Source organism: Vipera ursinii (assembly GCF_947247035.1).
Source record: "Vipera ursinii genome assembly, chromosome: 9".
Lineage (NCBI taxonomy): Eukaryota > Metazoa > Chordata > Lepidosauria > Squamata > Viperidae > Vipera > Vipera ursinii.
In genome coordinates this window covers 10,815,814-10,840,496 of record NC_139523.1, presented here as the reverse complement: position 1 = coordinate 10,840,496, position 24,683 = coordinate 10,815,814, and the positions used below count along the sequence as shown (strand labels likewise).

General features: G+C 39.9%; 2 protein-coding genes across 5 annotated transcripts in view; one reads left to right on the top strand and one right to left on the bottom strand.

Moving 5' to 3' along the window:
• Nucleotides 1-256: 256 nt before the first annotated feature.
• SYF2 (SYF2 pre-mRNA splicing factor) lies at nt 257-9,647 on the bottom strand. Of its 2 annotated transcripts, none has more exons than XM_083369820.1 (7): nt 9,586-9,647; nt 7,686-7,787; nt 5,966-6,091; nt 5,117-5,234; nt 4,192-4,282; nt 3,430-3,528; nt 257-2,994 (listed from the first exon to the last, which is right to left on the bottom strand). In XM_083369820.1, exons 1-7 carry the CDS (start codon nt 9,625-9,627, stop codon nt 2,829-2,831), a joined length of 744 nt encoding a protein of 247 aa, XP_083225946.1. In that variant the 5' UTR covers nt 9,628-9,647; the 3' UTR covers nt 257-2,828. The 2 variants fall into 2 exon arrangements, with proteins under 2 accessions (XP_083225946.1, XP_083225947.1); XM_083369821.1 differs by having other exon boundaries at nt 9,481-9,630.
• A 995-nt stretch (nt 9,648-10,642) lies between these two features.
• The window catches only part of RUNX3 (RUNX family transcription factor 3), a gene marked incomplete at its 3' end in the record, with an annotated part of 235,263 nt that continues 221,222 nt past the window's right edge, over nt 10,643-24,683 (top strand). For all 3 annotated transcript variants that reach the window (XM_083369776.1, XM_083369777.1, XM_083369775.1), the window contains exons 1-2: nt 10,643-10,795; nt 16,100-16,472. The remainder of the gene's footprint in view (nt 10,796-16,099; nt 16,473-24,683) is intronic.

The window sequence follows — 24,683 nt, the reverse complement described above, 5'->3', positions numbered from 1 at the left end:
AATAGGTCATGCTTCAAGCAGAAAAGGCTGGTCACGGCAAGTTTAGGTACTAAATATGCTTTTGATTATCTTTGACTTTCATAGCTTGTGTAAATACTGTGTTACAGCCAAATGTTTTGAACTGTATAACATTACAATAATCAAGAAAAAAATGGCATTCAAAATTAGTGAAGGATGAATTCATACAAGTTGCGTATTTTCTGCAATGTTCATAAAAATCTGTAATAGTAAAGTATTTCAAATAAACTTTTGAATATTCTGTGGAATTGTACTGCTTTATTAAAAGGAACAAGACATGCAAAAATAGCTATTTTAGCAAATCACATATTTGATTAGATTCTGTTGTCTGAAATCTAAAACACCCAAGCAGTATATGGGTACAGGAATACATTAACCATAAACTGTTGGTGAGCCTCCTGGAATGTTTGCCACCCATGGAACAGACTGAATTTGAATTATTCTGTCAGCTTTTGTGTTAAAGGGTAAAATGGGTACCTGAAAAGAGCAGAAGTATAATGTATCAGAAGCACCACTTCAAACATCCAGATCAGTCCACATGTTTTCAGGGAGTTTAAAGGGGCAAAATGAACGTTAACAATTTTTGGAGTTGCTGGGCACCTGCTTTTCCTTGCAATTACCCAAATAAGGCATATCTACAAATTTAGCCGCCTCTGCTTAAGTGATATTGCCAGTTCAAGATGGTGCTGAAAGAAAGTATTCCCTGGGGGGGGGGAGGGGCTGGAAATCATCTCTTTGCTAGATTAAAATGAGAATTAATAGCTTTGTCCTGTGTATGGTTGCCCTTGGTAAGTATAGGATCCAAGCTATTAATACATTATCTGGAGACAACCAACGTTTCTAGTAAAGAAATGCAGTAATACTAAATTAAAAAGTGCTCTTGAGTGGGTTGTAAATTGGAGAACTTCTGAGATGCTATATTTTGAGAGAAAGAAAACTCTGTGCAAAGAAGTTTTAAGTGTTAAAAGCTTTTACAATTCTGCACTTTACTTGAGCAGAAACCTATAAGGTAACAGGTAAAATTGATGCCTTCTGAATTAACAACTGTATTTTATAGATATTGAGGTAGATACAAAAATATTACTAAAACATCTATCTTTAACCATGCTGAGCACATCCTCATGACTTCCCCAAATTTTCATAATTAATCTTGGAAAATTAACAAACCCATAGGCAATGGTGTGATCAAGCTCCTCCTTTTATGTTTGGAAGCTTCTTTAAAGTAGAAGAGTTTGAGTGAGCCTTTAAAGGTCTTCCCAAACTCTTATACAGGGCTGAATTATTTTCTCTTGCCCCAGAGCAGGAGTAGACCTTGTCTTGCATCAGATGCAAGATTCTATTGACAGAATGCAAGCAGGAAGCCAAGATAGAGGAAAGAGACTTCAGAACCTGGCCTCAAGCTCTGTAAAGGCAAGCCAGAACCATCCATTTAAACAGTACTCAAACTGCATCAACTAAGTCTTCTGTACTGCCATTAGTTTTGGAACCAACTCCAAATGCAGTAGACTCATAGTAATATAGTATTATGTTAACCACTAATAACTGATAGTTGGAGATACAGCCCTTGAAAATTCATAGGAAATGGACCCATTAGCATCCATACTATCTAGCAAATAGAACCACACCCCAGATTTTTCAGGAATGTACCAATTATAGGCAGCAATATCAGACAGGCAAGAGGGTTATCTCAATTGCCAGAACTAGAAGCTACCATATGCTGGTGGGATTCCTGCCTAGCTTGGGAGCTCAGCTGGCACGAATCGGAAAAGGAGCAAGCACACTGAGGCAGCACCTAGTTCCAACAAGCACAAGAACTTGGGAGGGAAAGCTGCTATGCCATTTTACATATTTTGAGTTTGGTTAAGAACTGAGCGTTAAAGACATTTACATGGCTACATCAACTTGAAAGGCCTAAAAGGAAATAACTAAACCTGAACAACAGCCAGTTGTTGGGGAAAGTATGTGCCACCACTAACCCAGGCACAATTGACCATTTGGTCATATCTGACACCTGATGTAACAGAATAATAAAACTGGCCCAATTATGGCATCTTTTGATGAAACAGACTTAAATTTGTTATAAAGTCTCCTCGGGTTACTATGGTAAGTGGACTGGAATTGCCAGTACTAAATGACATGGTTATGAAGCATGGTATCACATGACTGCAGGTTAGTCAGCAAAGGTAGCAGGTGGGTGTTGGGAAGTGTGGAGGAGTGGGGCACTGGAGATCTCTGAACAAGCAGTCATGTTGAGGACCACCTGTACAAACAATACTATACCCATTTCTAAAGATAAATAATATTTAGAGAGAGCTTTCTAACCCAGCCATTTTTTGTGTATAGTAGCCAAGACTATTTGGATTTGTTTCGCACATCTGTCTGAATTATGTTTCATTACTTTTGGGGGCTTCCCACTAATCGCATTATAAAGTAGATGCTCATTAAGCAAACATCAAGAGTGTTGGCTCTTAGTTTAACCAAACTATCAAAATTAACATATCAATTAACACAATTTTAATGGTTTTCAAATAAACCACATTAAAAAAATCGATTTGTGATTCAACATTCTCATCCTCATTAAAAAAAATAATGAAATATTTGGTTCACTAACCCTAACTTCAAATAGTTTGGTTTTCTACATTTACATAATAATTAACTTTTCTAACATACCCTTCTTTGAGAGGAGGAGTAATATACATGGGCAAAATTTCATTCTAGCATTAGAACATGTTTGCAAAGCATATTTTACACACGAAGGTTTTACAGAAGCCAGACGTAGAAGGCGAGGCCAGCCTCCTGAACTTTTCAGTTTACACAGCTGTCCCTCTTTCCAAATTCTGTTTAATTTCTGCAGTATATTTCCCGTAGAACCTCTCGGCCTTTTTATTGAATTTGGCATTCCGCTCATTAATGTAGTCAATATCTGCATCGTCATTGTAAGAGCGTCTCCGGCTGTATTTTTCACGTTTCTGGATTCTGAAAGAGAAACCCAAATACTCAGCCTATGTTCTTAATAGCTTACATCTTGAATTCATATTTTAATGAGATACTGGATGTTCTTCCATTTGGGACAGTAATAGAATTCTCTTTCTTGTATATTCAGCTAATGGGGTCAAGGGGAATAAAAAACTTCATTTCATTAATCCACTCCAAAGCAAATCAATCTCTGGGTTCTATAGTTAATATGGTTACTTAGAATCATTTAAAAGGGGCAAAGCAATTTAAAGCCTTGTCTGATAATTACATTATTTGAAAAGTTAATAGGAAAGAAAACGACATGGGCTCTATATGTACAACGTCCTTAAATAATGCAATCTGAAATAGAGCTTCAGCAGGAGGTCTATGATAAAACACATATACAAGCTACTTAATACATTTAAACATGCACTTCATTACGAAAATTGCACTTACTGCTTTTCAAGATCTGAAACCATTTTATCAACACCTTCTTTGGAGGGCACATGAGTTCCATGGAGTAAACTATTTGAAGTTGGAAAGAAATCTTCACCACTGAAGGAGAGAAAGGAGAAAATGTCAACAGTAATGTCTTTGTGAAATTTCTCTAGCTCAGGAATTTGGGATAAAAAATATCAAACAATCTGACCCATTAACAGTAGCACTGATTAATAATCTACTCTGATTCCATATCTGTAATCTTTTCCACTTTTCTCATTCTCTTTAACCAAGATTGAACAAGTTAGATGAAACATTTCCTCTCTACTTTCACACCACCTGTGCAAAATTATTTACAGGTAGTCCTTGACTTATGACTGGTCATTTAGTGTCCGTTCAAAATTATAATGTATCCTGAAAAAGCTACTTACACCCAGATTCATCAACCTCACAAACACACTTTACATGACCACATTTTGGGCAACCAGCCACATTTATGTATGTTTGCAGGGTCCTGTGGTCATGGGACATTTACATTTTTGCCATTTTTAATTCCCAGCAAAAAACATTCGCAATGCAATGTGCACAATCACATAGTAGCCTGGTTTATAACCATCATAACCTATGACCAAAATTGAGGGCTCAATTACCGTCCTAAGTCGTGGACTTCCTATATTCTAATTCATATGCCTTTGGGAATGATCTTATTTGCAAATATTCATTCTAGACCCTTCTACTACATAACAGTAAAAAAAAATAATGTGAAACAAAATTACTTGCCTTTCTTCTCTTAATTTTTCATACTTTTCCAGGTCAGGTTTAATTTGCCTGGTCAACCGCTGATACTGGCGTAATTGAGCAGCTGCATAGTCTATAGAGCAAAGAAATTAGCTTAGTGAACAATAAACTTTTATCAGACAGGGAAACCTATCTTATCAATACTGTGATTCCCTCCCCAAAGATAAATAAGTTTGTGTAGCCCCTTTCTCAGGAACAAAGATGAAGAATATCTAAAAAGGTTAAATCATAGCAACTGTATCAAATTTATTAAGGTGAGATGTTTTGTTACTCATCCAAGTAACTTCTTCAGTCAAAATGAAATTTTTTTGGTTAGGTTAAGCATAGAGTCAAACAGTCGTGAGAATGTACTAACTCTGCCAGACTGACGGTTGGGAGTTTCTCCCCAAAATGAAATGCAATATGTAAATAATGCTCTTCATGTTGCATTTCATTTTGGGGAGAACCCCCCTGCAGTCAGTATGGCAGAGTTAGTACATTCCAACCACTCTCTGACTCTATGCCTAACCCCAAATTTTTCATTTTGACTGAAGAAGTGACTTGTATAAGTTACAAAAGTCTCTGTTTTATAAACTTTGGTCCAGTTGCCATGATTAAATTTTTATTTAAATATTTTTGGACTGGATCTTCAATTACATAAATATGAATAATAATAGATAATAAAGCTGCTTTGATTGACAAGTACCTCTGACTTTTGCTCTCAATTTGAACTCACCCGTGACAAACAGGAGTTTTGTCAATGTTCCCACTTTGGTTGGGTAACCATGAACAATTCTGAAAATCTTTTATGATCATCTTCCAATTTTCTTATGATCCACAGGGCCAAGTACTACAGGAAGAACCACTGCATATAACTTTATTTTTACTCAACACGTATTTGAAAACAGTAAGGATCATTTCCCCCTACCTGAAAACCCAAGATCAGGATTTTTCTTCTTCCTTTTCCTCTCAAAGCGTTCTGCATCTTCTGCACTTATTTCTAGCAGCTTTACTCTCTCATAATCTTCCCCTTTCACCAGACATTCCTAGTACATAGTAAACTCATTTTAATAATTTAAAACACAGATCCTCAAAAATGTTCCTGTGGGCTAAAATTTATATTTTATATTTCTTTATAAAGTTAATTTTATAAGGAATTATACGTGATCTGCTGTTGATTTCTCTTTGATAGGTCTATCTCTATCCATAATAATTCCAACCTCTTCTGAGAGTGTTCTAGAAGTTCCTGACAAAAGGAATGAATTATGAAATCCCTTGTTTAAATCCCTGCTTAATCCAAATACTCACTGGGTAGGCTGATGCAAACGTATGACACTAAAGAACAACAGTTTTCTTGAAATCACAGGTGCATCCTAATATGATACTAGAAATTTTAAAAAGTTTTATGTAAGCTGTGGTTTTACTCTTGTTTGGTGAACAGTTATGAAATCTCATTTTTTGAATAACAACAGAATTCTGGTCTTTGACAAACTATATCAGCCCTCCCATTTAAAACATAAATTTATCTATATTTTATAGATTTTAAGAATTATTAGTTATATCACATGTTTTGCACACTAATGCAAAAGGACTATATTTGGATGCCAGTATTTTCCAGCAATGGTGTAATTACTATATCATTTCTAATATAACCCAGTGAAAAAGTAGTAACTATAGGGACTTTTTTTTTTAGCTGTGGACCTTTTGTAGAATGGAACCTAAAGATATAGTTTTCTAATTGGCTTAAAGGTACATGGCATATTATTTGCTTGTTTACCTTTTTCTTTTCTTCCACTTTCAGTTCCCATTCTAAGCGAGACTTTTTTGCCTCCCAGTTGGCTGGTAACTTCAGCCTTTTATCTTCTTCCACAACTTCCTGATGATTTAACTTGCGGGCTTCATTCTTTTAAAAACAGATAACATGTATAGATAACAATCCCATGTACCAGCGATTGATACATTAGAAAATAGCAACAAATCAGGGATAAGCAGCAACAAAATTAACAAAGCAACAAAGTTTACCAATAATAAGAAATACTCTGCCAGTGAATGCTAAATTCTCAAAGCAATGCGGATAAAAAATGAAAAACAGATCCTGCAACAGACGCTTCTTAATCTGCTTACTGGTGGACTGTTAATGCATAATAGCAATTGTTCTGGCTCTTACTGTCAATTATTTTAACCTAATACAACAAGCATTAACCAGGCAAAGAACATCGTGATTTAAGGATAACCCTTAGATAAGAAAAGGCTGCCTATTACTAAAAAAGGTGAATGAAGAACTCCTTCTTCAGCTGATAAATTGGTAAAGTTGTATGTTTTTAATATACAGCCTGTTTACAGTGGTTCATTGGCTCCAGAAAGGATAATGCCATCTGCCATTTTTAGGAATAAGCAGTTGGTTTGTAAGTACAAGTTCTGACTTACATATGCAAGATGAATTTAGGATCTCTTTCTTCAACCAGGGCCTACCTGTAACATCACTCCTCAGCTTTGGTAACATAAAAACATTCATTTATGGCTAGTGATTCCAAGGATCTCAGGTTCCCCCTAATTGGTCAAGATACTGACAACACACTTCCAAAAATATAAAGTCAGCCCTGGTTTCCTATTATTTTCTCTTTCAGCAATTGTAAAAAGATGCAGGTATGTAGCATCTCAGAAGATCAGTTTCCATGGCTGAGTCCTACTCCCAGTACTAAGATTGTACCAAATACAGATATATTTATTTTATTTTTTATTTAATTATTTATCCCATTTATATACCTCAACAAGTAACTCTGGGCAGCAAACAGAATTAAAATAAAAACTATTACAAATTTTATATCCTGAACAACTACCAACTATTTTTCTCTTTACTCTCTTCAATCCATTCTCTATCTTGCATGCTGAATTGTTGCCCCATAAATTTTGTACACTGTGCTATTGTCAGAATCCATTTATATCACATTCATAAATGTATGTTTAAAACATCCCCCCCCATGGATTCTGCCATCTCCCGAGGAAGGAGGAGCGCATGTGGATTCAGCCTGCCTTAGGTTATTTCAAAGACCAAGGGAAACCTTTTGAACTGGGGGAACAAAGGGGAGGGTTAGGGAAGTAGGCATCTGGCCTGTGTCTCCATTTGAATCTGTAAAGGAAGAAGGCAATAACCATAAAAATTCGAAGTTCCCTTTTTCCCACGAAAGGGATGACACGAAGTAAAATGATGGGGGGCTGACCAAATGGGGTTGAGGGAAGGGGGGTTGAACCGGGAACTCTTTATAAAGTTTCATTCTGTGAAACAATACCAAGTCCTGTCTTGTATTTCCACAACCAAGCATGTCCTAGTAAAAATTCCTTTTGGACTAGAACTGACTCCAAGAGTTTTTGTTTTCCTAAGACGTGGATTGGGGTGGGTCCTGACAGCTATATAGTATCCTTGGATCTCACAAGGATATGACCCAACAGATTTACTATTCTGGGACTTAAATCCAAAAGTCACAAAGTGACCTTACCCTTTTTAAATGAAGCTCTCGGAATTTTCTAAGCCGTTCTTCTCTCTTTTGGGCAGCAGCTTCTTCAGCTATCATTGGACTGTCTGAAGTGTTGGAAACCATCTGGAATGTCCCCCACATGTATGTAAAAGAAAATAAATCTGGGATTGAGATAAGTGGTTATACAACACACTACATATAAAAAGCAGCTTCACAATCAGGATCACATACTAAATGAAGCATTAAACACATGTTATACTTGCTCTCTTTTGTTACCATACTGATTTTAGCTACATTTCCTTTTAATTGACAGAGCTCACTAGTTATGGATTGGTTCTACTGCTTTTTACATTTTAGCCTATGGTTGGCATATAAGCCTGACATTTTTAGGATCTGAATTGGTGAATAAATGGGATCACCTGCTGCCGGCGTCAACTCCCCTCCGCCCTGTGCGTTCCCACAGAGAGGGCCTCCTCAGGGTGCCTCCAGTCAGAGAATGTCGGCTGGTGGCCCCCAGGGGGAGGGCCTTCTCTGTGGGCGCTCCGGCTTTGTGGAACCAGCTGCCGGTTGAGCTCCGGATGGCACCGGATCTCCGCTCCTTCCGTCGCGGGTTAAAGACCCATTTATTTGAACAAGCTGGCCTGGCCTGATGGGGAATCACTTAGGGTTTTAATATTTATATATATTTTTATTGTTTCTATTGTGGGCAATAATTTAATTCTTTTTTAATTTTTGTATTTTTGTAGTTTTAAGATATGCCCTGTTCACCGCCCTGAGTCCTTCGGGAGAAGGGCGGTATAAAAATTTAATAAATAATAATAATAATTATTATTTTTATTATTTTTATTATTTTCACTGCTGTTATTGTCTTATTTGTACTGGTCTAAAACCATTACCAAGATGTGTCTAATTTTGTCACTCAGGAACTGATAACATCTAATTCTGTATTTTCTAAGAGATCAAAAAGTTCAAGACAGAGGCTTTTGAAGTATAATTATTGAGCTTTAAAAACACAGTACCAGGAGGGAAAAAAAACTTTAATAGTAAACTATCTCTCCCGATTACAATTAAAATAAAGGGATGAAGGATGATGGAGCGGTTTATCAAAACCCACTCCATCATTATCTCTCAACAATACAATATTAATAATTATATATTGTGTAGTATTATATTTATATAATATATATTAACAATAATATGAAAGGGGAAAGAGGAAGACGACAACCGGCAGCAAGATGGATAGATTCAGTTACAAGGGTGATGAAGTGCACCTTTGGGAGACTTGAAAGGACAGATTACAGACCAATCATAGACAAAATCTATGCGGTTGCTAGGAGTCAAAAACAACTTGATGGGTCCCAATCGATCAGTCAATGAGCAAAATATTTTAACATGCAAGAGGAGAAGGCATGAGGCTACACGTAAAAGGCTTTTCTCAACCGATTTCTAAATACATGAGAAATGGAATTTCTGATTATTTGTAGAATAGTCTAAACTTATACTTCCATGATTTACCTATACGCCCTATATTATTAACAAAGCAAAAAAGAATGAGATTCTCTCTCTCATTCCTTTTCCTGCCATTAACTCTTCCCACCCTCTGCTTTGACCGATCTCTTTTCTACAAAGATAGTAATCTTCCAGGCATTGCTGAATTGCAGCTCACAGCAAGGCCGCACATACATTGGCTGAGGATGTTGGGAGTTGTAGTTCAGCCCAGGTTCCCCATCCCTGCCACCGATTCAGAGCAGCAACTCCGGCCAAACCAAATGCCTTACTTCCCAGGATACAAACAACCTTCCCCACAACGCGGCACCTCGGGCGGTGTGCTGGACTAAATCTTTCGGTTGCAGTCCAGTAAGTCCAGCGGTCAGGCCTAAAACGAGCTCCCGTCACTCTTCTAGCAACACTCATCTCTCACCGTCCCATCCGTAGACGCTCCTATACCCACAGCAGCCGCCATCTTCTCGTCGTCTTGGTAAATATCGAGCACTTCCGGTTTCCGCCTCGTGATGACTCTGAGGACGCGAATGAAAACAGACCTCAGTCCCTCGAGGGAAAAAAAATCGTTGACATTCCAGCAGGAGGCTCTCTGTTTGGAGAAACCATAGAGATGCGTGCGCGAAGGGCTGCCATGGTTGGGGAAGGGGTGGTGGTGGAGGAAGAATTGAGCTGCAGCGCTTAAGAGACCAGGCGGGGAATTGCAACCCAGAAAAGAGAAAAAGTGAAGGAGGTACGTCAGAAAGCAAACGAGGTTGAGGTAACGTTTATCTCTTGGGAGCTAGTTCTGTTATTCTGTTCTGAAGAAACTCGCGGTTTCCGCTGCGTATTAAAAAGAGCTAAAGCCAGGGTGGACAAAAGAAAGACAAACCTCACCTCCTTTATTTGCTAATTTCTTGCATATGAATAGGAATATGTGTTTTTCAACCTCAGCAAGTTTAAGATAGGCGGACTTCACCTGCCAGAACTCCCCAGCCTGCACATGAGATTTATTTCTCACTTTCCTCCAGCAGCTCAAGGTGGTTTATATTGGGAAACAAACCATGGTTTAGTAGAATGTATATAACCATCCCCTACCCACTTACGATTTCTCTCTTTCAGAAGGTTAACTGATATCTTGAATATTCATTAGCCAAGTCAAAAATATTTCTCTTCAGTTAAATGTTCTACTGGATTAAGAACCAAATAAAAAAAATTAATTTTACCTGAACTCCTCCCTGTTTTCCAAGACAGAATTTTATATTTAATCCTGCCAAGCACAAGTGTGTCCATTGTTCTAGTAGTGGAAATCAAAACAGTACATTTCAGTCCTGTGGAATGAATTTGCTATATCTCATTCAGACTTCTTGACAAAAAACTGGCATATTTTATTCAAATTTTAATGTTCATTGAAACCCATCCAGTCTTTGCACCAAGCTACATTGGTCATACGATGGCAGTATAGTTCTAAGCATTCATCTGGAGAACTAATGAAAGTAAACACCATCATGTCTCTCTCTGAAATACACGAAGAAATTGTATTTTTCTTTTCCTCCGTTTCACCTTCACTAATCCAACCGAACACAACTTGGAGCAAAATGCTTGGGCGACTGTGTACTTTCATTAGAAGCTAGGTTGAGGGAAATGCTGAAGTAAGTGACTGTTCATTTCTTAAATGCAGAGGTTGCAATGAGCTGGGGGGATAATTATCTTTCAACCCCCACACACACTAAGATTTTTTGGGTATGACCACAGCTGAGACCAGAATTTTCATTGTTAAGTAAAGGAATTGTTAAGTGAATAGCACGTGATCTTATGATTTTTGCAATGGTCATTAAGCAAATTTCTGCAGTTGCTAAGTGAATCATGGTTGTTAAGCCAAACCAGCTTCCCCTATTCACTTTGCTTGTCAGAAGCCAGCAGTCAATGTCACAAATGGCAATCACATGACCCCAGGACACTACAATCATAAATACATGCCAGTTGCCAAGCACTGGAATTTTGATCACACAATTGTAGGAATGCTACATTGTAACTTTGAACGATAGCTAAAGCTTACATTTAAAACAATATATTAAGATACATTCTTGTATCAATGTTTATAAAATTTTACTTTCAATTTCCAATTCTATGCCATTTCTTCTAGATAAAAATTATCTTAAGGAATTACTTTGAGATCACATTACCAAATACAATAACAAAAAGGAAATTGTTCGCTGATATTGGGGTGTTCCTCACCTAAGTTGCCTTCAGATTGTCTTTACTCTGAAAAAAAAATTTAAAAAGAGGTGAAACTGCGTAACACAGGCTTGTTCATTCACTGCTTTGAAGCTATTAGGAAATATACTGCTAAACCTGCTGGCCTAGAAATTATATTTCCAACCAAGCTGGGCAATTTCTGTCTAATTTGTAGTTTTTTTTCATTAAGGCGAAATTGACTCCAGGTTAAATCTCCTTGTACAGTACCTATGGGGGGAAATAAAATATTGTACAGTAGTTAGTCTTCTATTGCCCTCTACTGGTTGCTATCAACCACTGATAATTAACTTAATCATTTAAATACATTCCTGTCATGTATTGTGAATCAGCTGCTGGCTTCCTCGTGCCCAAGATAAAATACCTTCCACAACATTAGTTGTTGTCTAATGCAGTACTTTTCAACCTTGGGAGTTTCAAGAATTCCCAGAATTCCCTGTTGGCTGGTGAATTCTGGGAATTGCTGAGGTTGGGAAATATCGCTTTAGGATAGTGTTTTGGATTTTGTCTTAGCTATGTTGTATGAATTCAACCATGGTAATTGATAAGACATGATTTATAGCTTGGTGCAATATGTAAAACCTGCCGTTTGACGAGCAGTATATTTCAGTTAAATGGCACCATGCCTAGCATAATGAAGTGAACCCACACTTTGACTCTTCACCTAGGACAGGGGTGTCAAACTGATGGCCCGTGGGCTGGATGCATCACGCAGAAGCGGTGCCCACCCCATTGCCACCAATGGCAAAACCGTCCCAATACGTTGCACGACATCATGTGATGTCGTGGGTTTGACATGTCTGATCTAGGACCTACTAAATTAAAAGACAGAAAAAAAGAAAAGAAAACTTATGGTACTTTCAAATGTTGAATAGGAATAGAATTGTTGGCATTTGCAGAATCAATATCTTTGCAAATGATGGCCTGGCTTTTAATTTTTATTACATGAAATCCTCGATTTACAACCATTTGTTTTAGTGATCATTTGAGGTTGCAACGACACTGAAAAAAAACACAGACTTATGACCATTTTTCACACTTAGGACCATTGCAGCATCCCCATTCACATGATCAAAATTTAGACTCTTGGCAATTGGCATGCATTTATGACAGTTGCAGAGTCCCAAGGCCGTGTGATCACCTTTTGCAAACCTCTGACAAGCAAAGTCAAAGGGGAAGCCAAACTCACTTAACAACCCTGTCACTAACTTAATAACTGCAGTGATTCATTTAAGAATTATGGTGAGAAAGGTTGTAAAATGGGGCAAAACAACTGTCTTGCTTAGCAACAGAAATTTTAGGTCCAATTGTGGTCGTAAGTCGAGGACTACCTGTACATTAGTTGGGTTTCATGCTGTCGGGTGGGTGCAGTACTGTTAAGATTAGGGCAACTGGCTGGAGTTGCAAAAATCTGGATGCCCATTAGAGAACAGCAGAGAGATTCAGAAACCTCCAACTTTTTCCTCCCATCTAGTGGTAACCCTAGTTATAATTGTCCAAATCCCAGAGACATTTAATCATTTGATTGGGGAGCTAGAAGTACCTGACTAATGTGCTTAACAGAAATTAACCTGGTTAGAGCAGTACTCTATTGAAAATGAGAGTGCTAAGGATCAAAATCAATTCCTTGACAACCAAATTAGTGCAAGGCTGGCTTTAAATTTCATCTAAATGCCCTTAAAATGATAACCCTAACTGCATTATATCCAAGTCCCTGATCAGATAGTTCAGATGATGATAAATGGTCACACGAGGTGGATAGGAAAGCCAGAGGGACATCTGAATGCTTCCAAGGAAATCTTTCATTCATGCATAAAATGATGGAGGTCTTCTGCTTGGGCGTTGCTGAAATCTCCGTCTTTCACGGTCGTCTATAGGACATTGTGGCCCGTTTGATAAATCATGGTTCAACAAAACCAAAGTTTATTGTGTGGTATGTGAAAGCAGGAATTGGTTCTTGCTTTGGTTGAAGTAGTTAATTCTTCTACAAGTAGTCCTTGACTTACAACCATTCATTTAGTAACTGTTCAAAGTTACAGTGGCATTTTAAAAAGTGATGTATGGCTGATTCCCACACTTACGGGATCAAATCTTCATTAAGGGATAAATTTGATACGGGCTCTGTAAAGATACAAATTTACACTGGGTTTATGTGAGGCATTCTTGTTGCCAAGATGCTTGGTGCAAATCTTGGTTGGCACCGCAGTTTCCAAGTTTAATTCCATTCACCTAGAAGACTCCAAAATGAATGAGAACCAAGTGCAATAGAGAGCTGGTTGACCTTAAGTCAGAAGTGGGCAAGTAGGGCAATTTTACGACCTGTGGACTTCAACTCCCAGAATTCCTGAGCCAGCAGGAGCTGTGGACATCTGTGCTCCATCTGCTTCAGAAATAACATCCATCCATCCATCCATCCTCTCAGAGAAGGAAAATTCAGCCAGCAGGATTCCCATGGAGCTCTCCCGGGTCCTGTTTCCTGCTGATTTTTCTGCCAAAGAGCTTCTGAGTGGCTTTTGTCTTTGCTTGTTGCTTCTCTGGCTTGGAGCCTTGCCTTGACTCATCTTTTGGACCTGTTTGACACAACCCATCAGCCATATCCTGATTCAACTGCCAGACACAGCTCACACATCCAATTAAGCCACAACAACATATATTATTTGCTCTGGACTTCAGGTTTGTGGGAATGCAGTCATATGGATTTATAAACCATGGGTTACAGCAGGGGTCTTCAAACTCGGCCCTGTTATGACTCGTGGACTTCAACTCCCAGAATTCCTCAGCCAGGCACACTGGCTAAGGAATTCTGGGAGTTGAAGTCCATGAGTCATAAAAAGGCTGAGTTTGAAGACCCCTGGGTTATAGCTTTGATATTGTATGAAACCAGTCTATTGCAGCAGCTTCCATAAATCACATTAAACAAGCCATGTCTCTAATGCAAGAAGTTCTTCACTGTGTGAGCTGTGTCATCATCACATGACTGCAGGATGTTGCAAACAACCGTCAATGTGGTCTGGTTACCAAAATGCAGTCACATGACTGGGGAACAGATATCATAACTTTGAATCCTGGGTCATAGGTAACTTTTTTAGGGTCTGTCGTATGGTCAAAAGCTGGTCACATGACTGCATTTTGGGCACTTGGCAACCAGCCCACATTTATGGTTGTTTGCAACATTCTGCAGTCATATGATTTGATTTAAATAGCAGACAATTGGCTTGCTTAACAACCATTGCATTCACTTAATGCAGGGGTGACAAACTGCTGGCCCGCGGGCTGGATGCGTCATCCGGAAGTCGCGCCCACCCCATTGCAGGCAATGGCAAAACTGTCCCAATATGTTGCATGACGTAACGTGACGTCGCAGGTTTGACATGTCTGACTTAATGGCTGCCACATAAAAGGTAAAATTGGATGTGGTCATGTGGTGACTTGCTTAACAGCCATCACAATTTACAACCATAATTTATTTATTCATTTATTTAATTAAATTTTTATACCGCCCTATTCCCGAAGGACTCAGGGTGGTTTACAGGGCAGCATAAAACACAATATAAAAATAGTATAAAATTAAAATAGATTAAATTAATTAAGCCCAACAATTAAAACAATATTAAAAGCTAAAACCCCTTCAGTCCAGGCCTGATAGATCAAAAAACCAGGTTTTCAGGTCCCGGCGAAATGAACGCAGATCGGGGGCGGTCCAAAGTTCCACCGGTCAATCATTCCAAAGGGCAGGCGCGCCCACAGAGAATGCCCTCCCCCTGGGGATCACCCGCCGGCACTCCTTAACCGCCGGCACCCTGAGAAGGCCCTCCGTGTGGGAGCGCACCGGATGATGGGAAGTTGATGCCAGCAGCAGGTGTTCCCTTAGATAATCCGGACCCAAGCCATTTAGAGCTTTATAGGTCATTACCAGCACCTTGAATCTCACCCGGAGGGCAACTGGAAGCCAATGCAGCTCACGGAGAAGAGGTGTTACACGGGAGTATCGGGAAACTCCCATAACAACTCGCGCGGCTGCATTCTGCACCAGTTGAAGCCTCTGCGTGGTCCTCAAGGGCAGCCCCATGTAGAGAGCGTTGCACTAGTACAACCGGGAGGTCACGAGCGCATGGGTGACTGTGCGTAGGGCATCTCGGTCCAGATAGGGCTGCAACTGGCGCACCAGACGAAGCTGGGCAAAAGCCCCCCTGGTCACGGCTCCTATATGGTCTTCAAAATTGAGCCGTGAATCCAAGAGGACGCCCACATTGCGAGCCCTATCAATGGGAGGTAACACCTCACCCCCCATCATTAGTGATGGAACAAGCTGGTTAACCTGAGATGCCGCTATGCACAGCCACTCAGTCTTGGCAGGATTGAGACGAAGCCTGTTTCTCCCCATCCAAACCCGGACCGCCTCCAGGCAACGGGACATCACGTCGAGTGCATCACTAGGTTGGTTCGGGGTGGAAAGAAAAAGTTTGTGGGCTCCATCAGTCTGGAATTCCTATCTGGGCACAAGAGGGCAAAGTCAGAGCCCGCCTTGAATGATGTTGAACCTTATCTAGTCTTGCCCAGGTGCAAACCATCAGTCTGAGAAGATTCCTGTGTTACAGGCGTGAGCAATAAAATAGCTAATTGAACTCTTCAGGTGTGGAAATCTGGTTGTTCGTGCCTGACAGGTATGAGCTTAATTAGGTGTTATGGTTTGGTTCCAGGTAGACCCCTTGCTGGAAAGGTGCTCCACTGATGCTGAATGAACACCTGGACCACTGCTCCTGACCTGGACCCCCAGATTCTGATCCAGGATAGGGGCTTCCTCCAGCCCCTAGAAGCACCAATTTCTCAGGAGAGAGAGCAGCAAAAGACGGAAGGGTGGACATCAGCTACTCAGGTGTAACTGAAGGAAGCTAGAATGATCAGAGCCTGCTGTTATGTAGGAAGCAACATGATGAAATCAAGTTTTCTTCACTGTTGAGCTTGTTGGTTAGTGTCTTAAAACTTTGAGCTGCAAAGGCTTTTTCCTGGAAAATGGAACCACGTTGTTTTTGGATTCTTCCTCTTGCCGCTGTCATAAAGAAGCCCTGCCCGGTGAGTCTGCTTATAAATGCATGAAATCTAGACTGAATTTATGAATGAGATAAAGTATTCTTTAAACAGCATAAACGCAGTTACCGTATTCATGAGGCTCAGCCTATTGTTGCCTTTCCCAACCAGGTGCCCTCCAGAAGAGACATACTGACTGGGAAATCTTTGAGTTGATGTCTTAATATATGTGAAAGGCATCAGATTTGGGTTGAAGAATGCTAGGTTGGAACCTTCCTTCCTTCCTTGAGGAAGCTGCTCCACCCCAAAGTTTACACCTCTGCTGCCCTATGGCACTTTTTAGGCAGATTATACTTAGGGATACCATGGTGAGACTATTTCAAAACTGTGCTCAGAACTGGTGTCCCTTTGACCTTTGGATCCAGACGTACTCTTTAAACCTAACTTAGAGGGTTAGGCTGAGTTCTCACATTGTACAGGTAGTCCTTGACTTAGGACCACAATTGAGCCCAAAATTTTTGTTGATAACTGAGACATTTGTTAAATGAGTTTTGTCCCATTAGTACGGGAATCTGGCTTCCCCATTGATTTTGTTTGTCAAAAGGTTGCTAAAGGTGATCACATGACCTTAGGACACAGCAACAGTCATAAGTATGAGGTGGTTGCCAAGAATCTGAAGTTTGATCACAGGATCATAGGGATGCTACAAAGCTTGTAAGTGTGAAAAATGGTCATAAGTCCCTTTTTCAATGTTGTTGCAACTGGTCATGAAATGAACTGTTGTAAGTCAAGGACTACCTATAGTGTGCCATTGGCTTGGTATATAATATGCCAACTATGTGGTTTTATTTTGGTGGTGGTGGGGTTTTTTTGGTTTTGGTTTAGCATTGTTGGACTCACTGTAGTTTAGTTAAACCATGGCTTAGAAGAATTAATGTAGACATGGGGGTTTGGGCTTAGCATAGTGGGTAAGCCAGCCACAACTGGTTTTAAACTGTGGTTTGTGGATTAGTGTGCATTGTGAGGATAAATGGGTGTGAACAAGAGCTTATAACAGCTTTAAAAAAATTAGTTATGACCCAGTGATGGTGACTCACCTGTGAAATTTACCTTTGCTATGTCTGAAAAATGCCAACCATATTATGGGATTTGAAAAGAAAGCTAATATTGATAGTTATGCAAAGGTAAGTCTTTGGGGAGCCCTGCCTCTTTGTAGTGCCCCTCTGGGGCCTTCTGTTCCAGAAACTGCTTGCATTCATTTGTGGGGGCTGAACTGAAAGTAATTTAATGGCTGATAGTAGAAGATATGTCTGTTGTCCTCTGAGTAATTTCCCTGTGGACTGATCTAACAGGATGAGGTAGCTTGTGAGTTTCTCCCTTCTCCACCCAGGTGCATTCATGCTCTGCCCTGGCCTGCTCTGTTTCTTGAAAATAAAAACCACATGAATTATTGTTCTGTCTGGAATGATACAGTCTGACATGAGGAGTGGACAGGCTGCAGCAAAAGCTTGCATTTTAGCTGCCACAAAACTGAACTTTTTTAACCTAATGATTGCCCCATTTGCACGTCTCTCCTCCCAACATTATGTCAAAACACACTCTGATTGTCAATAAATGTTATCAAGACAGCTGGGTGCCGGTAGCTTTTAGGCAGCTTTGTGAAAAACATGAATTGATGATGGTGGTTTGCTAACAGAAGAAAAGCTGGCTCGGCTTTCTCCAAATTAGAACCCTGTGTTGATGCTGGGATGTATTTCCTAACTGTGTTATGGGAAATGTTGGTTCTGGCCCATCTGAGGGCGGTTGCCAAATTTGGGAATGCTGGTTTAGCTTAATAGCTGAAACTGTGCAAATTCCTGACAAGAGTTCAGATTGGATGGATGGAATTTCTTTGTGGCTTAGGAGCTGGTGGTTGCGTTCAGATATTGTACTACTGTAAGTCATAATATGGTTTGTTAAGTTTGAGTGAGAGTATTGTGTGAACTTACTTATTGTGCTTTTTAACGTATGAGGAAAGCCAAGCAATTGTTACCTTTTATGTAGAGGGGGTTGTGAGCTAGTGTGCCTTACAAATCTAGTCCATTTGGTTAGCTAATTAGTCACTACTCTGTTGATCCCAGAATGAGTTAAAAATATGGAAATGATGGCTCACAACTGCAGAAAGGGCTACGGTAGTCCTCAACTTATGACCACAATTGAGCCCAAAATTTCTGTTCCCTAAGCAAGACAGTTAATTATATTTTGCCCCATTTTACAAACCTTTATTGCACAGTTTTTAAGTGAATCACTGCAGTTGGTAAGTGAATCATTTGGTCATTAAGCAAATCTGGCCTCCCCCCCTTGACTTTGCTTCTCAGAAAGTGGCTGGGAAGGTTATAAATAGTGATGACTGGAATCACGGGTTGCTCCAACCATCATAAATACGAGTCAGTTGCCAAGCGTCTGAACTGTTATCTCCTAACCATGGGGATGCTGCCATGCTCATAAGTGTGAAAACTGGTTGTGTCGCTTTTTTCAGTGCTGTTGTAACTTGGAATGGTCACTAAAAGAATGGCCGAGGATTACCTGCATAAGGTCCTGAAACAGTATGAAGAGAAGGGTGAGGGGTGACAGGGCATCAGTGTTCCAGTATCTCAGGGGCTGCCACAAGGAAGAGGTAGTCAAGCTATTCCCCAAAGCACCTGAAGGCAGGACAAGAAGCAACGGATGGAAACTCATCAAGGAGAGAAGCAACCTAGAACTAAGGAGAAATTTCCTGACAGTGATAACAATTAATCAGTGGAACAACCTGCCTCCAGAGGTGGCGAAGGCTCCAACACTGGAAGTTTTTAAGAAGAGACTGGACAGCCATTTGTCTGAAATGGTATAGGGTTTCCTGCCTGAGCAGGGGGTTGGACTAGATGACCTCCAAGGTCCCTTCCAACATTATTATTATTATTATTATTATTATTATTATTATTATTATTATTGTATTTTATTTATTTCAATCATAGTTTCAGATATTGAGATGAGAGTGGTGGATCAGGACAGTTTATTATCCTGAAATCCTTAAATAAGATGCAAGGATGAAACATCTATCTCTATATACACACGCATGATGTACAATCTGCTTTTGCCAGGATTCTGCATTTTTAAAAGCCACAAGATATTTTAGTTCTTTCTTTTTAGATTTCGAGAATATCCCTAATATAGGCCACAACATCCTGATTTTATAAATGATGGCTCTTTACAGAGGACCAGGTTTGTCTGAGTGTGGTAGTTGAGGCGAGTCAGGAGACAAGGAGTTGTGCTATTGAGCGATGGCCTCTTAATTTGATTAAATTAAGTTTTCTACCCTGGCTTCTTTTGACTCAGTTCATTAAAACAACCAGTTTTCAATGAGTGGTTCATTTGCTAACATCGATTCCTTTAATCACATTTGACCATATACCTAGGTTTCTCCACTTTCTCTAATGGACATTCCCATTTATAAATCTTGTTCTAGTAGAGTAATACTTCCAGAGATGATTACTGTGTACAGGAGTAAGACAAACAGAAAAAGTATCTTATGCCAGATCCATCGGCTTTATTATTGATGGCTGATAGATTACTGTACTGTGTAGACATCCATGCTGTGTTCTTTCCCAACCAGGTCAGTTACAGTCATAGTAACCATATTTGTAATATGTGCCAGGGTTACATTTAACTTTAGCTAATAGGTTTGATTAGTTATTAGGACCTAATTAATAGGACTTGATAAGTTAGATATTTTGGAGCTTACATTGTACAAACGGAGACTGGTTAGTTTAAGGGAAGGACTTAGCAAATGTTAATGTTGAGTTAATTATGTTGTGTGAATGGGCCAATTTCTTGGAGATTTCTTGGAGATTCGCTTAACACAATCATTTCTCTCTGTGCTGGATTTTCACTGCAGGAGGCATCTACAACATCCTTACAATGTTCACCCAGCCTCTGCTTAAATATGCTCAATGAGGGAGAGTCCCTCAACTCCTGATGCTCTGTTAGGCTTGGACATGTTTAAAAAGTGCTACCGTTGCTCTCACATCAGAGTGGATCAGTTTTGAGATATCTGTAAACTAAGGAAAGGATTTAATGGGCAAACCAAAGATCTCTACACAAAGGTGAGAATACCTATTGGTCTATCTCTCTCTCACACACAAACACAAAGCAAAACTGCTTATTGCTCCTATAGTTATTTTACTTAACTTGAACATTGCCCAATTTGAATGAACTCTAGGTGGCTCGCAGAATGAAAACAAATGGTAAGATGAAATCTAGATAAAAAAACAATGAGATGCAAAATCAAGCCAATATCAACATATATACGTACACACACACACACACACACACACACACTACAAGGATCACCAGCCACCCTAGCCTACAGCCTTAGAGAAGAGTCAGATCTTTAAGGACTGCTGGAACATCATCAGGATGGGAGTCATCTGGATTTCAGATGGAACCTTGTTCCAGAGGACTGGAACACTTTTGAGTTACAGGTAAATAGCATTGTTTACTCAGAGAACCTGGAGTGTGCCTACCTTGCCAGATCGAATTGGCTGGTCAGGTACCATGTGAGATAAATGTTCTCCCAAGTATAGGTAGAGCCAGTTGCAAGTGTCCAAAGTTTCATCATTTATCATTTGTAATAATAATATAATAATAAAGTTGGAAGGAACCTTGGAGGTCATCTAGTCCAACCCCCCTGCTTAGGCAGGAAACCCTATACCATTTCAGACAAATGGCTGTCCAGTCTCTTCTTAAAAACTTCCAGCGTTGGAGCATTCACAGCTTCTGGAGGCAGGTTGTTCCACTGATTGTTTTAACTGTCAGAAAATTTCTCCTTAGTTCTAGGTTGCTTCTCTCTTTGGTTAGTTTGCTTCTTGTCCTGCCTTCAGGTGCTTTGGAGACTAGTTTGACTCCCTTTTCTTTGGGGCAGCCCCTGAGGTATTGGAAGACTGCTATCATGTCACCCCTCACCCTTCTCTTCATTAAACTAGACATACCCAATTCCAGCAACCGTTCCTTATATGTTTTAGCCTCCAGTTGCCTGATCATCTTTTGTACTCTTTCTAGAGTCTCAACATCTTTTTTACATTGCGGTGACCAAAACTGGATGCAGTATTCCAAGTGTGGCCTTACCAAGGCATTGTAAAGTGGTATTAGTACTTCACGTGATCTTGATTTTATTCCTCTGTTAATGCAGCCTAGCACTGTGTTGGCTTTTTTGGCAGCTGCAGCACACTGCTGGCTCATATTTAAGTGATTTTCTACTAGGACTCCAAGATCCCTCTCACAGTTGCTACTATTGAGCAATGTACCATCTATGCTATACCTTTTTTATTTTATTTTTCACAGTTCCTTTAATATACCACAAACTAACCAATAAAATATACGGTAAACATTTTTTCAAGTATTTAACATTTGTTATATCAGTAATGCTGTAGGTATTATATATCGCCATACATAAATACATACACGTAAGTTTGGGTGTTGCTCGTCCATTTCCCCTTTCACTGTATCCACCCTCCTTCTCTCTCTTCCCTCTTCTCTACTTTCTTTCTCCCTTTCTCCTTTCTTTCCTACTTCCCTCTTCTTCCTCTCCTCTCCTCTTTCCCTCACCACTCCCCTCCCGTTTCTCCCCACTTCTCCTCCTCTTTCCCTCCAACCTTCCTACTTCCTTCCCCCTCCTCTACTCTCTTCCCTCTCTCCTCTCCTTTCTTCCCTCCCATTCCTCTTCCGATACAATTCAGGAGTGATGTCCGAGCAGCTCCTCTCCTTGGATTTTCAATGTCTATATTAGGTATGATAATATCCTTATCTCCTCATTTTTCTTCCGTCTAAATTAGTGTTAGCTGTCTTTTAAGCATATTCTCTTTTTCACCCACTCATAAAATTTTCCCCACATTTCATAATACTCTGACTCTGTCTTATCTTTAATTATCATTGTTAATCTATTCATTTCCGCACATTCCATTATTTTCCTGATCACCTCTTCTTCTGGAGGAGCTTTCATTGCCTTCCACTTTTGTGCAAACACAATCCTAGCTGCAGTGGTTATATGAATAATCAAATATGTGTTCTCTTTGCTATATTTCTCCAGTAAAATACCCAACAGGAATATTTCTGGTCTTAATTCTATAGGTTGTTGTATCATCTTTTCTATCCATGATTTAATTATGTTCCAATAGGTTTTAGCTTCTGTACACGTCCATCACATATGATAGAAAGAGCCTGGTATTTGATGGCATTTCCAACATTTCATAGATCTGTCCTTAAACATTTTAGCTAGTCTTTCTGGAGACATATGCCATCTGTAGAACATCTTGTACATATTTTCTTTATACGCTGTCGCCATTGTCAGTTTATAGTTTCTTTCCCACAATTGCTGCCATCTATCTAACTCAATTGTATATCCAAAATTTCTTGACCATTTTATCATTGACTCCTTAACTTGCTCCTCCTCTAATTCCCTATATAATAAGTAGGTATACATTTTTAATCCATTTTTCTTCAGTTCCCATAAGTATTTCATCTAACTCTGTTCTCCCCAAATAAAACCATCTATTTTAGCATCTTTTTCATATCTAGATTGTATTTGCGTTCTCATGTTCCAATCCATCTTTATTCCTTGTTCCTCTAACTGTTGTTTGGTTAGGGTTACATCTATACTATACCTGTGTATTTAGTTTTTCTTGCCTAAATGTAGAACCTTACTTTTTTCACCATTGAATTTCATTTTGTTAGATAGCGCCCAATGATCAAGTCTGTCAAGATCCTTCTGTATCTTAAGCCTATCTTCTGGAGTGTTGGCTATTCCTGCCAGCTTAGTGTTGTCTGCAAATTTGATGAGTTCCCCATCTATCCCCTCATCCAACTCATTGATGAACTTGTTGAAGAGCACTGGGCCCAGAGCAGAGCCCTGGGGCACCCCACTACACACTTCCCTCCATGTAGATGCAGTTCCATTGAGGACCACATGCTGAGTACGGCCGGTCAGCCAGCTACGAATCCATCTGGTGGTGATGCTGTCTAACCTACATGATCACATGACCGTGGGGATGCTACAGTGGTTGTAAGTGTGAAAAATGAGAATAAGTCACTCTTTTTCAGTGCCGTTGTAACTTTGAACGGTCACTAAACAAATGATTGTAAGTTGAGGACCCCCTATAACCAGGCCCTATGTCATTTAGTCACAACCAGCACCTTGAAATTATCTCAATAAATTATCTGTTCGTTTTCATAGCGGCCAAAGTCCTCCCTGACATTGAAGCCCTTTAGTAGTTTAGCTGAAGACCTGGCAACATGTTCAGTTTTGTTTTTGGATGGAAGTGTTGATTGTGAGCTAGCGTGCCTTACAAATCCAGCCCATTCGGTTAGCTAACGGGCGAGCCCTCTGCTGATTCCGGAATGAGTTAAAAATGAGCAAATGCAGGGAATTTGGGATGGCTCTCGGCTGCAGAAAGGGCTTTAGGTCACTTATCAGCGGCCTCCATCAGCAAAGCAGGAGAGATGAAAATCTGGCTAAAATACCAATGGTTTAAAAAAAGAAAAGAGGAAGACCAAGGACCCGGCAGCCCTCCCTTCCCCCCACCGCCGTTAAAAATGTTGAAGCACATTTCTTAGAAAACGGTTGGTGCCATTCATAGAAGCAAGAGGAAACTTGCAGCGCTGGTTTCCTTCCGGGGAAGGTAAGGAGGCAGCATCCAGAATGAAACATCTCCAAACAAAAAGCTCCTTCTGAGCCTGATGAAATCTGGCAGGAGCTTCTGAGCTCCTCAAGTAATGCTTGGGGCTGAAGATCTAGAACAACGGTGTCTACGATTGTGGACTTCGACTTCCAGAATACCCCAATCAAGGAACAACCAGTGCAAACAAACAAGCTAAGAGTTAAACAACAGCCTTTTCAAGGAACCACTAAGAACACTCCTACCAACTCTGACAGGGCAAGTCACTAATCTATAAAAATAAGAGAAATCCTTGCTCCCTTCTAGCACTGATGACATTACCTAGTTTGGTAATGAAATGTCTGCAAGAAAACCGCCAAGCTCAGAGAGCACCAAGGACCCCACCACTCTTGGTAATTTACATTTAAAAAACAGATGAATGCATAGTTTCTCGAATCTTGCTAGAAGGTGATTAGGGCAGGGGTGTAATAGTGTTTGGCGTTACGTCCAATGCGCAACTGTAAGGATAAATACAAAAGTTTCTAGATGAAACCTCCTAGACTGGATCAAAGAATCATCTTATTCAGAC